Source organism: Haemaphysalis longicornis, unplaced genomic scaffold, assembly GCF_048455015.1.
Source record: "Haemaphysalis longicornis isolate Haplotype H1 unplaced genomic scaffold, Haemaphysalis longicornis Haplotype H1 scaffold_6, whole genome shotgun sequence".
NCBI classification, from domain to species: domain Eukaryota; kingdom Metazoa; phylum Arthropoda; class Arachnida; order Ixodida; family Ixodidae; genus Haemaphysalis; species Haemaphysalis longicornis.
The window spans coordinates 99,733,732-99,747,417 of NW_027526407.1; the positions used below are offsets into that span (position 1 = coordinate 99,733,732).

General features: G+C 45.5%; 1 protein-coding gene across 1 annotated transcript; it reads left to right on the plus strand.

Annotated features, from left to right (window-relative positions):
• The first annotated feature begins 335 nt into the window (after window positions 1-335).
• On the plus strand, window positions 336-3,287 carry LOC144141089 (uncharacterized). The gene is made up of 2 exons (XM_077672612.1): window positions 336-475; window positions 2,544-3,287. Exons 1-2 carry the CDS (start codon window positions 470-472, stop codon window positions 3,204-3,206), a joined length of 669 nt encoding a protein of 222 aa, XP_077528738.1. The 5' UTR covers window positions 336-469; the 3' UTR covers window positions 3,207-3,287.
• The last annotated feature ends 10,399 nt before the right edge of the window (window positions 3,288-13,686 follow it).

Sequence of the window (13,686 nt, forward strand, 5' to 3'; positions counted from 1 at the left end):
AAATAAAGCACCTTCATGTTGACATTGAAAAAACATTTTAACCCTTGTTTTCTCCTGATACAAAGTACCGATCCCGGGTAGAGAGAATACGGTTGTCAAAAGTGACGCCTGCGCATTCTCGGAACGACAATGAAGGCGAAGGCGGCTGCTGTGAGAAATTCCACCAAGTTCTCGCATACCGGGGTGTGGGATCAGTGCCGTTTTTCCCCGAGAGGTAAACGCAAGAAAACGACTCAGCGTTCGACCGGGGAAGTTATCTGCATCACTTCCTTTCTCCTGTCCGCTCTGTTTCGTTTCTTTATACTGCACCGGATGTCGTCGTCGTTTTGAGACGAGTATAAAAACCCGTTCAGTGGACGACAGGGAATCAGTTGCTGCCAGCTTGCCACTCATTTCTCCAGCCAAGAAGTTGCTGTACAGCCGACCACCTCGGGGAGACACCAGGCCGCAGAACAGCACCTCAGCAGCTATGAAGGTGAGATTTTCCTTGCCAAGTAATAAAATAATACTAGTAATAATTTGTAATGAGGGTAGAAATAGTCTCTAGAGGCCCTGTATTAGTAATACAGTCAAACCTCGTAATAACGAAGCACTATTTTAGCTGTAAATTAGTTCGTTATATCCGATATTAGTTGTAACAGTAAAAGTACCAATCGGCTCTACCAAAATCGCAATCTGTCTCGCGCAAATGCTAGATACAAAACCGCATCATTGTAGGCCTCGAACCCTCTATAAACGAGGCAATCCCTACCTGTCTCCTTGTGTCATTGCGAACTGATTGGGGTGGACCATCAGAATGGAAAGTTACCGCAGAGCAAACTTTGTTTGCCAAAACAGGCCTGCGTTCGTATTTATTTGAAGAAGGATCTGATATTCATCTAGTTGCTTTTTCGTCAGATACCAAAGATTTCTTCGTTGTAGCCGGTATCGCGTGCGGCTCTTGCGATTTCGCTTTTGTTATAAAAACAATAATTCCACTGAAATGAAGCGTGACCAAACACAGTTAGTAGTTAGTTCGCTATAGCCACTAATTCGCTATATTCGTGTTATAACGACGTTTAACTGCAGTACACTACCCAACGGGTCCGAATATTCAAAACTCAGTGGTTGATTAATAGGCTTGTGGCCGACTTAAATGTCTGTATGTCAACGAGGTTTCTTTGTCAACGAATGTGGTTTTCTGAGGTGTGAGAAACAAAGTAGCCCCATAAATGCACCCCTTACCGGAAAGCAGCGCAATACGTAAGTTTGGTTCTTACTGACGTCACTTTTAAACCCCCCTGCCCGATAAAACAATGAAGCAGGAACTTGCTAATAAGGGCAGAATTCAAAATGCGCCGTAAATAGCAGTTTTGTTATCGTGTTGTTAATTACGGAATCAAGAATTTGCAAAGACAGTACGCCGCAATGGATTTTATTGATTGTGGGGTTTAACGCACCGACGCAACGCAGGCGATGAGGCACGCCGTAGTGCAGGGCTCCAGATTAATTTTGACCACCTGGGGATCTTTAACTTGCGCCGAAATCTCGAACACATGGGCGTTTTTGTTTTTCGCCTCCATCATAAAAGTGGCCTCAGTGGCCGGGAATCGAACCCGCGCCCTTGGGCTCAGCAGCGCAACGCCTTAGCCACTGAGCCACCGCGGCGGGTGTACCTTGCTAAGGAAAGCAAACAGTAGCTATGTATAAGAGCGATCGTGAGCTATATCGCTATTAAAGCAGTTCAAATTGCTGTATTCTTGAGAGTTTGGAGTAAAAATTGGCACAAAAATGCAAACACACATTTCTGGATACAATACCCTTACCTCACACGCTATAATATGAGTATATTCATGTGTGTTTTCCGTGTCTAAAGTTTGTTCATACGGAAGGCTCAAAAGCCCGCAAAAAAATTGACAAAATTTAGTAAATTACGTTTTGAACGTGAACGTCTGCTGCAACTTTTGCCCACTGCAAATTTCCAGCTTCTAGGTAGATTACATGCGACCCCCATGGTACTAGGGAAGCGAACATTGGCGTTTCAGGGTGTTCGTCCATGAATAGTTTGTTACACATGCAAGAATCACAATAGCGAATATTTTAGTCGAAGCATGTGGATGAATGTGGTGACGTGTTATGCTTGAGTGTGACACTGTCACGAATAAAGTATAAAAACCGGAAAACGGTGAATATTACCTCTAAGAAGAAAATTCCACGCAAGTGACGTAATCTACATTGCAAATAGCAAATCTAGGTATTGCATTCTCCGCCTGGCGACCGCGACGCCTAAGATATCTCACTGTTATCTGTAGCGACTTCATTGCCGCAGCGGCAGCAACTGAACTTTTGTTTTCGCCCAACAAGGTTTTGTTCTCAGAGTTTACAAGAAATGTCCATGTCTGCTACCGCCAATTCCCATCACATTGCGTCATCTCAATCACCCCTGAACTTTTTTAAGCAGATGCATCAGATTCCACTTCAGAAACAGCGGCTAGTGTGTTTCGACCTGTGCTATTTTCACATTTCTCGAAAGCTCATAACATTGGCCACTCACTCAACCGCAGTTCTTCGCCACCATCGCCGCCGTCGCCATCGTGGCCTGCGCGGGAGTCTTCGCCGAAGACGCCAAGAAGAAGGAGGTGGAGGGTCGCGGAGGCGTCCTCGGAGGTGGCATCGGTCTGGGCGGCTACGGCGCCGGAGTGGGACCCGGTCTCATTGGTGCAGGCCTTGGCGGAGCTGGACTCGGCGGGGTCGGACTGGCTGGTGGTGCCGGCTACGGCGGTTATGGCCAAGGTCTGATCGGAGGTGGTCTCGGCTATGGCGGTCTCGGGTTCGGTGGTGCCCGGTACGGCGGTCTCGGATACGGTGGTCTCGGATACGGCGGTCTCGGATACGGCGGTCTTGGCGGAGGGTACCAGTCCGGATACGGTTCTTCGCTTGGCGGTCACCAGGCAGGATTCGGGGGTGCCGCTGGCGGCTTCAACCAGGGAGCGGCTGGATTTGGTGGTGGTGTCGCCCACAGGAACGTGAACGCCTACAACAGCCAGCAGGGTTACAACCACAACACTGGATTCTCGGCCAGTGATAGCAAGAGCTTCGGCACCGGCTTCAACCAGGGCGCCGCAGGCTTCAACAAGGGCCTCGGTGGACACCAGGCCGGATTCGGCCAGTCTGCGTTTGGCAACGCTGGCGGTTTTGGGGGTGCCGTGGGCGGTCACTACGGCTGAACGCATCCGCGATTCGATATGAACTGGGACTGTTGTCGACAAACATGTTTTGGCGTCGATAATAAAAAGCACTAAACTGCGCATTATCTCGGTGGTCTCTTTGTATAGAAGTTGTCAGAATTTCAAAGGCGAATGATTGCGTTCACCGTGGTCGTAACGCACTCATTTGGGTCCACAGGAGCAGGAACTAGTGAATCTTGCTCCTCATGAAGACTGCCATGAAGATTGGATCCCAGTAATGCACTTCCCTTGCTGAACATTCGACATTCCCTACCGAACAAAGTGAGGAGGAAAATAGGTACTAAAACAACACTTCGGAACTTAGAAAATTAGTCTTTGTTCCTTCTTCCTGCCACTTCTCCATAAATAAACGGAGAAAAACACTTAGAATTCAATAAATGGCCGCCAGAGCTGTAGAAAGCCTTAATAATTCTGAGGTTGATAACATGCATTCGACCAGTACCCAATTCAGAATATTTGCGAGGTACATGTAGTATACCCATTGGCAAAAATACTGTCACTGTTTAAACAGTCTATTTGTTCTTTACATTAAAAATGGCCCATACATGCACAGGAGTATTATTAGTTGGCAAAAACAAGTGTGCAAGCCAACATCAGAAAAGAGTGAGGCATCCAGAAGCCACTTTCACCGTCGATGGTAACATCACAATTTGCATGCTCCGAGAAATTGTGGAATAAAGGTGTAAAGCTTTTTTATTTCACGACCCCTTTTTTTACACATGCTCTGGTACCGGTGCTGGTCTGAGTTGACTGAAGGCATCCTTGATAACATCCATGGGTTGCTTATATTTGAGTTTCTTCACTCTAAAGCAATTGTAGTGTATATCACTAAGATTCACTGGAGATGCCAATCATTTCCGCAACACATTTAATTAGGTGAGTGACAGAATTGACACTCACGAAAAAATAAAACACAATCCTGAAATTACGAACCAGAAGACACGAATAGCGCGATTTCTTTCTATGCAGGTAAAATTGACCCGTGGCTTATACGCAGGGTGTTACATCGATGAATAGAACAATTTCAAAAGTTTCCTGAGCGGACAGCTGCTCCGTCCACAGTCAAACGCCGCACAAAGGTCGCATTTTGTGGTCTATTTTGTTTGACACCGGGAACAACGACGGTAATTACACGCTCATTATGAAAATAAATAAAAACTATTTTCGCCTATACGAAAACGGCAGCCAATTTGGACGTGCGAGCTGATCTTGGAACGAAGGCGCCACCTGAAATACGCGAAACGAAACTCGCGATGGTGATTCACAGTACAATAAAGCCAAATGAGTCAGCAGACGTTTGGAAAAGCTCTGTTGTCGATATTTTATGATGGACACAAATAGTTACATAAGAACTCATACGCATCATAATAAAGTATTCCCACGGTTTGCCATTCTCAATACCAGTCATCGGGTTTCAGATGGTTTGTCTTCTGCTGTGCCTGTTCATATCCTGTGGATGATCCCATCACGCCATGTCACAAGCACAGACACAAACGCAGAGAATAATAACAGTAAAACGAGAACAAAGCAACAGACTTGAACACACAACCGGGAGCCTTATTTGGGAAGGCGGGGTAACCTGGCACAGCAGATATTAGACTGGTATTGACAACGCTGAAACGCGGGAAACCTTTTCAACTATTCGTATGAGCACTTATGTAACTATTTGTGTCTATCATAAACTATCGACAGAAGATGTTTTCTGGTCGTCTGCTACCTCATTTGGCTCTTTCCTACCGTGAATCGCCATGTTCTGCACATCCCAGGTTGATGACGCCGGCGTTCCAAGATCAGCTTGCACGTCCAAAGTGGCCGCCGTATTTTCAATGGAGAAATTTGTTTATAATTATTTTCAAAATAAACAGGTAATTTTCGTCGTTGTTCCCGATGTCAAATAAACTAGACCAAAAATTGCGACCTCGGCGTGAACTTTGAGCGCGAACAGAGCAGCAGTTCATTCAGGAAAAACGCTTAAAGTGTTCCATCCATCGATGTAACAGCCTGTACAGTGACAAAGTTGGAAAATTTGGCTATCCAAATCTACCAAAGCGCGCCTTTAATTAACCTCCACGAAGAGTATTTTTTTTATTGTACGCGTACCGGTTCATATTTTCGTGTTCGCATTTCAGTTTTATATGACTGTACATACCATTTAACTCGAAACAAAAATATCACCGCAGCAGTGGTAATGCGCAAAGTAGGACGTTATGCTTGCATTCGTAATGCCACAGCGGAGGCCAAACGTTTAAGTCAAATCTTCCGTTCGACGTCGCCATTCGCCGAAATTCGACTTTTGGCTGCGGGCAGTGGTCAATTGAGTGCATTCCGGTGAAGCTGAACCACATGATCGTGTTCGAAAATGCCCAGCTGCAAATAGGTTACGTCGCTTCCTTTAACTGATATGGGGCCGCATTAACAAAATTACGAAACTGAGTCAAAATTCACTTCGTTTTCGTCACCGTTTCGATAACATTGTCACTTATGCTGGCGTATTCACTTGTGCTGGCGTATTCGGAGGTGACAGTGGTGATATGCTGCTGCCGTCGCCGACACCCGTAACAGCGGCCAAAACGCGCGCATAAACGTGTCCCCGGATAGCTTTTGTTGGCGTTCGAGCACTACCAAGACGCAAATGTTTTTGAAGTGCCGTAAACGCACTGTTTGCTTACAGACTTTAGCATGACACGTTGTTAAGAGCGCGGAAAGACAAAAGGAAGCGAAAAAAATTAGCAGTGGCTTAGCTCGGCTATTCCAGGATATGCGTAGCGTGGGCTAAGGTTCAGCAATCCAATCCAATCGAATCCAGTCCAGTCGAGTCTAATCCAATCCAATCCAGTCCAGTCCAGTCCGGTCCAGTCCAGTCACTGCTCCTCGCGCACGCGCAGCACGTCTCTTCAGGAGCCACGCGAAACGGCTATCAAGCGGCTCCGGCGCAGCGTCAGACTTGGCTACTGCGCAACAGAGGCGCACAGCTGGGTACGCGCCGGCGCCAGTGTGTCTTCCGCGGCTATGATGTCACTCCTCTATAAGGAAGGATTATACAGTGCATGAAAGGCAGGGAGGTTAACCAGGTTACAGTACGGTTGGCTAACCTACGCATGGGAAGTGGGGAAGGAGGGATTTAACGAGAAAGAAAGGGTATTGGAAAGACAGGGAATAGAGCTTGAGGAGCGGAGTAAAGAAAAATTAAAGACAACTACAAAACAAAACTACAGGCGATAATAAAGCCTAATCTGAAACGGTAAACTAAGCAAATGACAAATAAACAATGGTACACAGTGTCTCCACAATCGTTCAGACAGGCCTGAGTCCTTTAAGAAACGAAGTAATGCCTTTGTGGCCTTTTCGGACTGTGATGGGCAACGCCTTCGACACAAAACTCCTCTGGAATGCGCAGACTGGCGAATGTACAGACACAATTTTCTACACACCCAATCCAATACAATGCAATCCAATTTAATCCACTCCAATCCAATCCAAATACAATTTATTTCAATCCAAAGCCAATTCGATCCAATACAATCCAATGGTCCTCGCCCTTGCGCAGCACGACCCTTTGGCGTCCAGGCGAAACTGCTCAACCTCGGTCAGCATAGCTTACGCTATAAAAGAGCCGAAACACTGCATAAGCCCCTTTCAGCCGCGCAGCGCTGCTCCCGCAGACCCTGCGGAGAAGTGTCGGCAGGCGGCGCAGCGATCGCGAAGCTCGAGGCGTATAGGCAGATCTGGAAGGGTTTTTTTTGTGCTGCGAAAGAACGCATTTTCTCCGCACCAACACACGGCACACACGCTCGTTCTGGACCAGCCAACAATAGTTGATTGATTGATTGATTGATTGATTGATTGATTGATTGATTGATTGATTGATTGATTGATTGATTGATTGATTGATTGATTGATTGATTGATTCATTCATTCATTGATTCATTCATTCATTCATTCATTCATTCAATCATTCATTCAATCATTGATTGATTGATTGATTGATTGATTGATTGATTGATTGATTGATTGATTGATTGATTGATTGATTGATTGATTGATTGATTGATTGATTGTAGGGTTTAACGCACCGACGCAACGCTGGCGATGAGGCGCGTCGTAGTGGGGGGCTCCGGATTAATTTTGACCACCTGGGGATCTTGGACGTGCGCCGAAATCTCGAACAGGCGGGCGTTTTTGCTTTTCGCCTCCATCAGAAAAGCGGCCGCCTCGGCCGGGAATCGAATCCGTGACCTCGTGCTCAGCAGCGCAACAATAAATGATTGATTCGCCCCTTTTGCTGGCTTCTGTGATAGCTTGCTAAGTTGCTCAAACAAATAGTTAATTTTCCCTAGTTTCAGGCGAACTCGGTGACTTTATTTTTTTTAGTACGTAATAGGTTTTGAGGCTAAAGTTTATGAGGCTCCGAAATAAGTTGGAGAGTTTCAGCGTTCCGCTGACAACATATTTGAAACCCAATTAAGTTAACGGTTCTGCTTCTCACAGCATTGCAGAAAACCCGAATGCGGGTCCACTAATGAGTACTTCCCGTTGGCGCTCGGCTAGACATTCGGATTCGTAGAAAAACAAGTTTAATGAGCGACGACATCTATGGGCAGGAACGTGGTTTAGGATGAAGAGCTTCATTCAAAGGGTCGGAAATAGTGGCCTGCTGAGTGGTGTATTTGCATATAACATAGTAAAAATTCTCAAGAGCTCAGTCAAATATTTAAATATTATAACTACCCAGATTGCCAGCAGGGACGTTTCCATACGGAACTCAACATTTCAGTAGTAAGACGAGAAAAAAAAGAACGGCAGATCACGTTTTACGCTAAAAAATACTTCTTCATCTCTTGCTTGTCGTGGCGACAAGAATTCTAGAAAGCCTGTGGTCGCTAAACTTGTTTTAATTCGGACCGAGAGTGCTTTGCTCATCCAAATGGAGTATCTAATGCAAGTAGGTGGTTTTCATTAACGAAAAAATCAGTAGTATACCTTCGAAAGAAATTGGCGAGCTAAAAAGAATCTGTTTGCCCTAGGATCAGCGAATAAGAGGTTCACTATTTTTGCAGGAAGAGCGCTATTTATTTCACCCACGTGCCATTCTCGTTTTGCATCGCCCGCACAGAGAACGTGATTTTAATGAAATAGCCCAATACACTATGAAGGGTGATTTAGATAAAACTTGTTACGCAGCTCTCGCATCCAGACTTGTCTATTCACAAATGGACACTTGAGCACGGGTGAAAAACTGAAATAACCACCTCCACGAGCATCTGTAGTAGTATGTGCCCGTATAGTCGACGCTGGATAATTCTAGGTCGCTTAATTGGAATTTTTCGTTACCTAGAAGCTGTGTGCTGGTCCTGGCTATTTTAAATACAATGCAATGACAGAAATGGCTCGATAATTCCAAGCTGAAACCAATTATATCTGATAAATAGGAGGACCAAGGGCCGAGACGTCCCGGTGATACGATGGTGCTTCTATTCACAAAGATGGCGACTCGAGGAAGACGAAGCAGCGCATGCTATGGCTGCTCACGCGACTATGGGCACCAATGATAGTGATCCCATCGGTTCAGCAATTGTTATTGGAAGTTATTTCAAATAGTAAGCATCCAGGCGACCGTCACTTCTCGACGAAATTCAAAATTCAAAGAGCGCCGTGTTCTGTACCGATGTCAGCACCTTCGCCACTCAGGAGGCGCACAGTTGATAAATCGGCACGTCATTTCATACTCGCGCTGGCGTACACATCTCTCCCTCTTTTATGGTCATCAGCCTTCTTTGTTACGTACAGCGCTGTACGTGCAGTCTTCGACTTGAGCCATAAGTCTCACCTATCATGACAACCTTGTCGTACCCTCTACTTTGCAACGAAAGTCGAAATTCTGCACTAAAGAAGAACGGAGACGTGTTCTGGGTTAATAACAATGCTGTTGTTGCGCTTTTTCTTTAATTAGAGGTTCTGTTTTTTTTTTTAAGTGCTTCGTAATCCCTATGGAGTTTGTATTAACGCAAGTCGACTGAAGTATGTAGTGTTTAAGCAAGTTCCATCATTTGAATGCCCTTTCTCTGTAGTGTGCTCCTTTAAATTTCAAGGTGGCTCCAATTCACTGAAATTAGTGAGAAGAGCCTATGGAGACCAGGACGTAGAAAACCAACAGGTAAACAGCAAGAATGCTAGAAGAGCTAGGTCAAGTCATAGCTTTTTATATAGGCCCGTAGCGCTGATGTTTGCGTCGCAACCGGCAGCGCCATTTTCTATATGACGGTGATTCCGGCCGTCATTCGTATTGTGAAGAATGCCGTGCTCATCACGGCCTCTGTTCGCAACATTCAATTTACTGAAGTCTCGGCCCTCGGCCCGAAATACCAAGAGTCATTTTTATCAGTAGTCAACCCACGGGCTTCCTTTGAGAACGCGGTTTGTAGCGTATCATCATAACAAAAGCGGCGACGACGAACAGTTCAAGCAGACCACAAGATGTTACTCGCTGGTGTGTAGCCGACCAATCAGGCTGCAAATAAAAACGGCAGCGAGGAACCTATGCATTTATAACCGCCGTCTTTTTTTACGTGTTGTCCCAATCAGCCCCGAAGGTCCTAGTTAGCACAGCACGCTGCAGGCAGTAAGTGATAAGGGATCAAGAGATTGCCACTACTTTATCGACGCCCTAGCGTGCGCTACAGGCAGCTTTATTAGGAAAAGTTCTTTTCTCATGGATCCTGTACGGTGCAGGGTTCCTTTAAACAGCAACTAGCTGGCTACCTGTCGCAGCCAGCACGTGTCGACAGGGCTACTCCACTTTGTGGACACACAATAAAAGTTTAAGGTTGCTTTATTTTTCTAGTATGAAACGCCCAGATGCATGGACACATATGAGCAGCACATAAAATGCTCCTGTTATCTCCTTGTGGCCCGCATCGAATGCTTTTGTATGTATGTGTACCGTATATACGGAATCCTTCAATACAATTTTAAGCTCATATTTCCCGAAAATGAAGCAGCTCTCTTTATTTGCAGGTGGACGACAAGCTAAACTGCTTAATCCTGCCTGTGGCAAAACTCCTTGGCCTATTACTTCAGCATTTCACGTGACACGACCAGGAAGTGCGCTCTTCCCCTCCCCTCTTGCTAGTCCATGATAAACGTCCTCTAGGTTGGCTCAATTCAATCCAATTTTTACGCTTTCGCACTGCTCTTTGACGAAACACCGACAAGTCGCACTCAGACAGATTAAAGGAGGCTCTTTTCCCGGCCCAGCCCGTATGCATTTACTCTTTCTCACAGAATTTTAAGCTAAATGCAAGAACCTGGAGCTCTGAAACGCCTAAAATTCTGCTGCGCAAAAAAACCCAGAACTTCCACCCCTGAACCGATCGCCTTCACCTGAACAGTAGGACATACTGTTGTCCAGGTGTCGATCTCAGGTCCAGCTCCTGCTTGTGACCAGGGCTACGCAAGCTCGTACGGCTCATGGGCTTTTGTACTGAAGAACCACTCTTAAATTATTGTTTTTAAATCTTTTTCTCTCACTGTCGGTAGTTCTAATTTGAGACCTTTTGTCAGCGTGGCGTCTCAAGCTATTTGTTTTAGTAGTTGGGTTTATCTCACCTCGTTTTGACACCATCGTAAGGCGATTTTTACGTTAAATTAAATGAACACTGCTACTGTGAGTTATGTACTTATGTTTTGCCTCAAATATGCCTAATGTTTAACCTTTTTCAGAACAATGCTTGCATGTATGAAGTGAGCCACCAGCTTAAGCAGTTTGAATACTTCCGCTACGAGCATTCTATCAACTTGTCCTCGGGCTTCTGAATTTAGGGTAAAAAAACAGACAGACCAAACTTAAAAGAGCCATGAAGACAAAATACAAGTTGGGTTTATTAGGAAGACTGCTTAGTCCCGATGACAATGATACCAATATCATCGCAATCTTCCAACAAATAACGGAGATATTAAAGAAAACGTGTGAAGCAGTCGCGACCCCCTAGGCAATTCCCCGCAACTTTTCTATGACGTCACGGAACCTTGTTTGTGCGATTGGCAGCCGCCTAACTGACCTGTCGCGACGACACATGACTGGACGTCTGTAATGGGGCCTCTAGTTCCATTTGACCGCATCACTTGAATGCTAACGTGCAGTTAACGCACTGAAAATTATGCTTTATTGTTGGCCCGTATGACGTCATTCTTGCTCATAACACGTCACTGTGGCGCAAAATTTGATAGTTCTTAAATACTTCTTGCTTTTGTTTCGTTAAAAAAACATCTTTTGTGGCTGTAATGGAGCTGAGTGAGATACTGAATCCTAGTTCTTTCAAATTGCACGAAGTTGTCTTTTCTCTTCGTGGCTCCTTTAAGGGGGACTCACCTGTTAACATTCCTATGCGACTTACTACTTAATGACCCACGGACTTGAAAACCATCGTTCACCAAAAAGAAATGTTTTAGAAATACATATCCGCGTTTACAACGGCCTAGTTTGCTTATTTTAGGGATATGTAACTTCTGTACTGAAACAAAAAAAAATTAAACTGTTGCTTGCTTGACCGCTAGCGCCATCTAGTAAAAACAGAATAAACTAAAATGCGTTTATTGTTTATTTATGATTTCAGTGAGGAAGTGGCATATTTTAAAAAGGGCGAACCAGGCCATTAGGAACATTTCTATGAATTTAAAACTTTTTTGTTTAGGTACGCGATACTTTTTAAGCCCGTGGCTCATGAAGTCGTAAGTGCCATAGGAAATGGATCAGGTGTATACTCCTTAAGCTTTTACGTAGCCCAGTAAAGCCATCGCCTTCAAAACAAGGACGTAGACAAAGAAATCTTCCGAGCGTATTCCTGCACAACTAATTCCTTCACAATTCCTACGTATTCCTACACAACTAGTCTTATTTTAAAAGCTTTTTTGTATTTCAGACTCTTATGTTTGTTTTTGTTGTTGTTGTTGATGATGATGTTTTTTACCCCGTTCCGCTGTCTTCTATCTTCCTCCTTATGCCACCCTCCCCAGTGCAGGACAACCAATAGGACCGTCAGTGTTCCCTTGACCTCCCTAAGAAGGACAGGCATGCACAAACCTCGCCTGGCGCGCGATTTTCTTGAGCCTCTACTCGGGAGTGTATTTCCAAACGCTTCGCTGCACAGAGCACCCACGAGACATGTCTGTTCGTGCAATGAAGAACGGTAATTCAACGTGGTCATTGGATGCGCCCCAAAACTAAAGCGACCAGAAACATACAAATCACCATTATTAACGAAAACAACCCGTAGATTTGAGTTTAGGAAAAGAAATTACATTGAGATATAAAATTAACCAATATAAGAGCAAACTAAGAGCAACACTGGCCGGGGCTCGAATTTAAGCCGTCAGCTCTAGTACTCAGTACTCTGCATCGAGGCCACAGAGTAGGGGTTCTCCCCTGCGGACGCTCGTGCTATTTCATTTGAACTGTCACGCGCCACCTCTCCTGCCATCTGTGAACGCACGTTTTTTGCACGCTAGATAAGCGCAGCGGCACTCTTCAGCCGGGGGAGTCGTCAGTTCGGAGTCTCCAGCCAGGAGAGACAACCCGTGCACCTTAAGGAGCGTGCACGGCAGCATGCGGTCAGCCGTCAGTCCCGCCGTGCCGTAAGCCTCCGGACATGTCTCTCCTGTGCTATTTAAGTTGCGTTGCCATTGCTCAACTAAAGCCACTTTTTCCTCTCGCAACGTCCTGTGTGGTGATGTTTTGACGAAGGCTCTCACCTGAACCCCCTGGGTAGGCAGGACTATTTGCCAATTCTAGATTACAGACAGAAAGCCATTCACGCAATACACGCGCTGTGAGCGACGATGTCAACCAAACGTGTGATAGAGTCTGACTGAGCACATTTCAACGCTTTGTTTGCCGTCTAGAAGGAGCGTTCGGCGTATGCAATGAAATAAGAAGGCACATATGATTCAGCTTAGTCGTGAATCCCAGACGAGCTTGGAAAAGTGGCAAGGTCCTCGCGACAGCGGTAGGGCGGCCACGAGCTTGACCTCATGGTCATATTGAATTGATCTGGAAACCGGAGAGGGGGTTTGTTGAGATCATTATCGAATGCGGATGTGCGCACAACGTGGGCGCAACATGTATCGGCGTCAGAAAATTTAGCACTCCGAATTACATGAATAAAAATTGCAGTGGCTGGGTTGAAATCAGTCTTATTGCGCTCTTGTATACATTTACTTTATTTTTTACAAAAAAAAAACTGGCTGTGGCTGGGTGTGCGTAGGAAGAGGTACGGTTAACGTTCTTCTTCTGTGCCCGCAGCTCGTTGCCTTCTCCTGGTTTCATTCCATCTTTGATCTGCGGCCCTGGCACGAGATGACGAACTAGACGACGAACCAACCGCATCTGAAGCCTGGCTTCTTTCAGTCTCTCCTACTCACTTTCCATATCTGACGACGAATCCGATCTAGCCGCCCCTTCTAT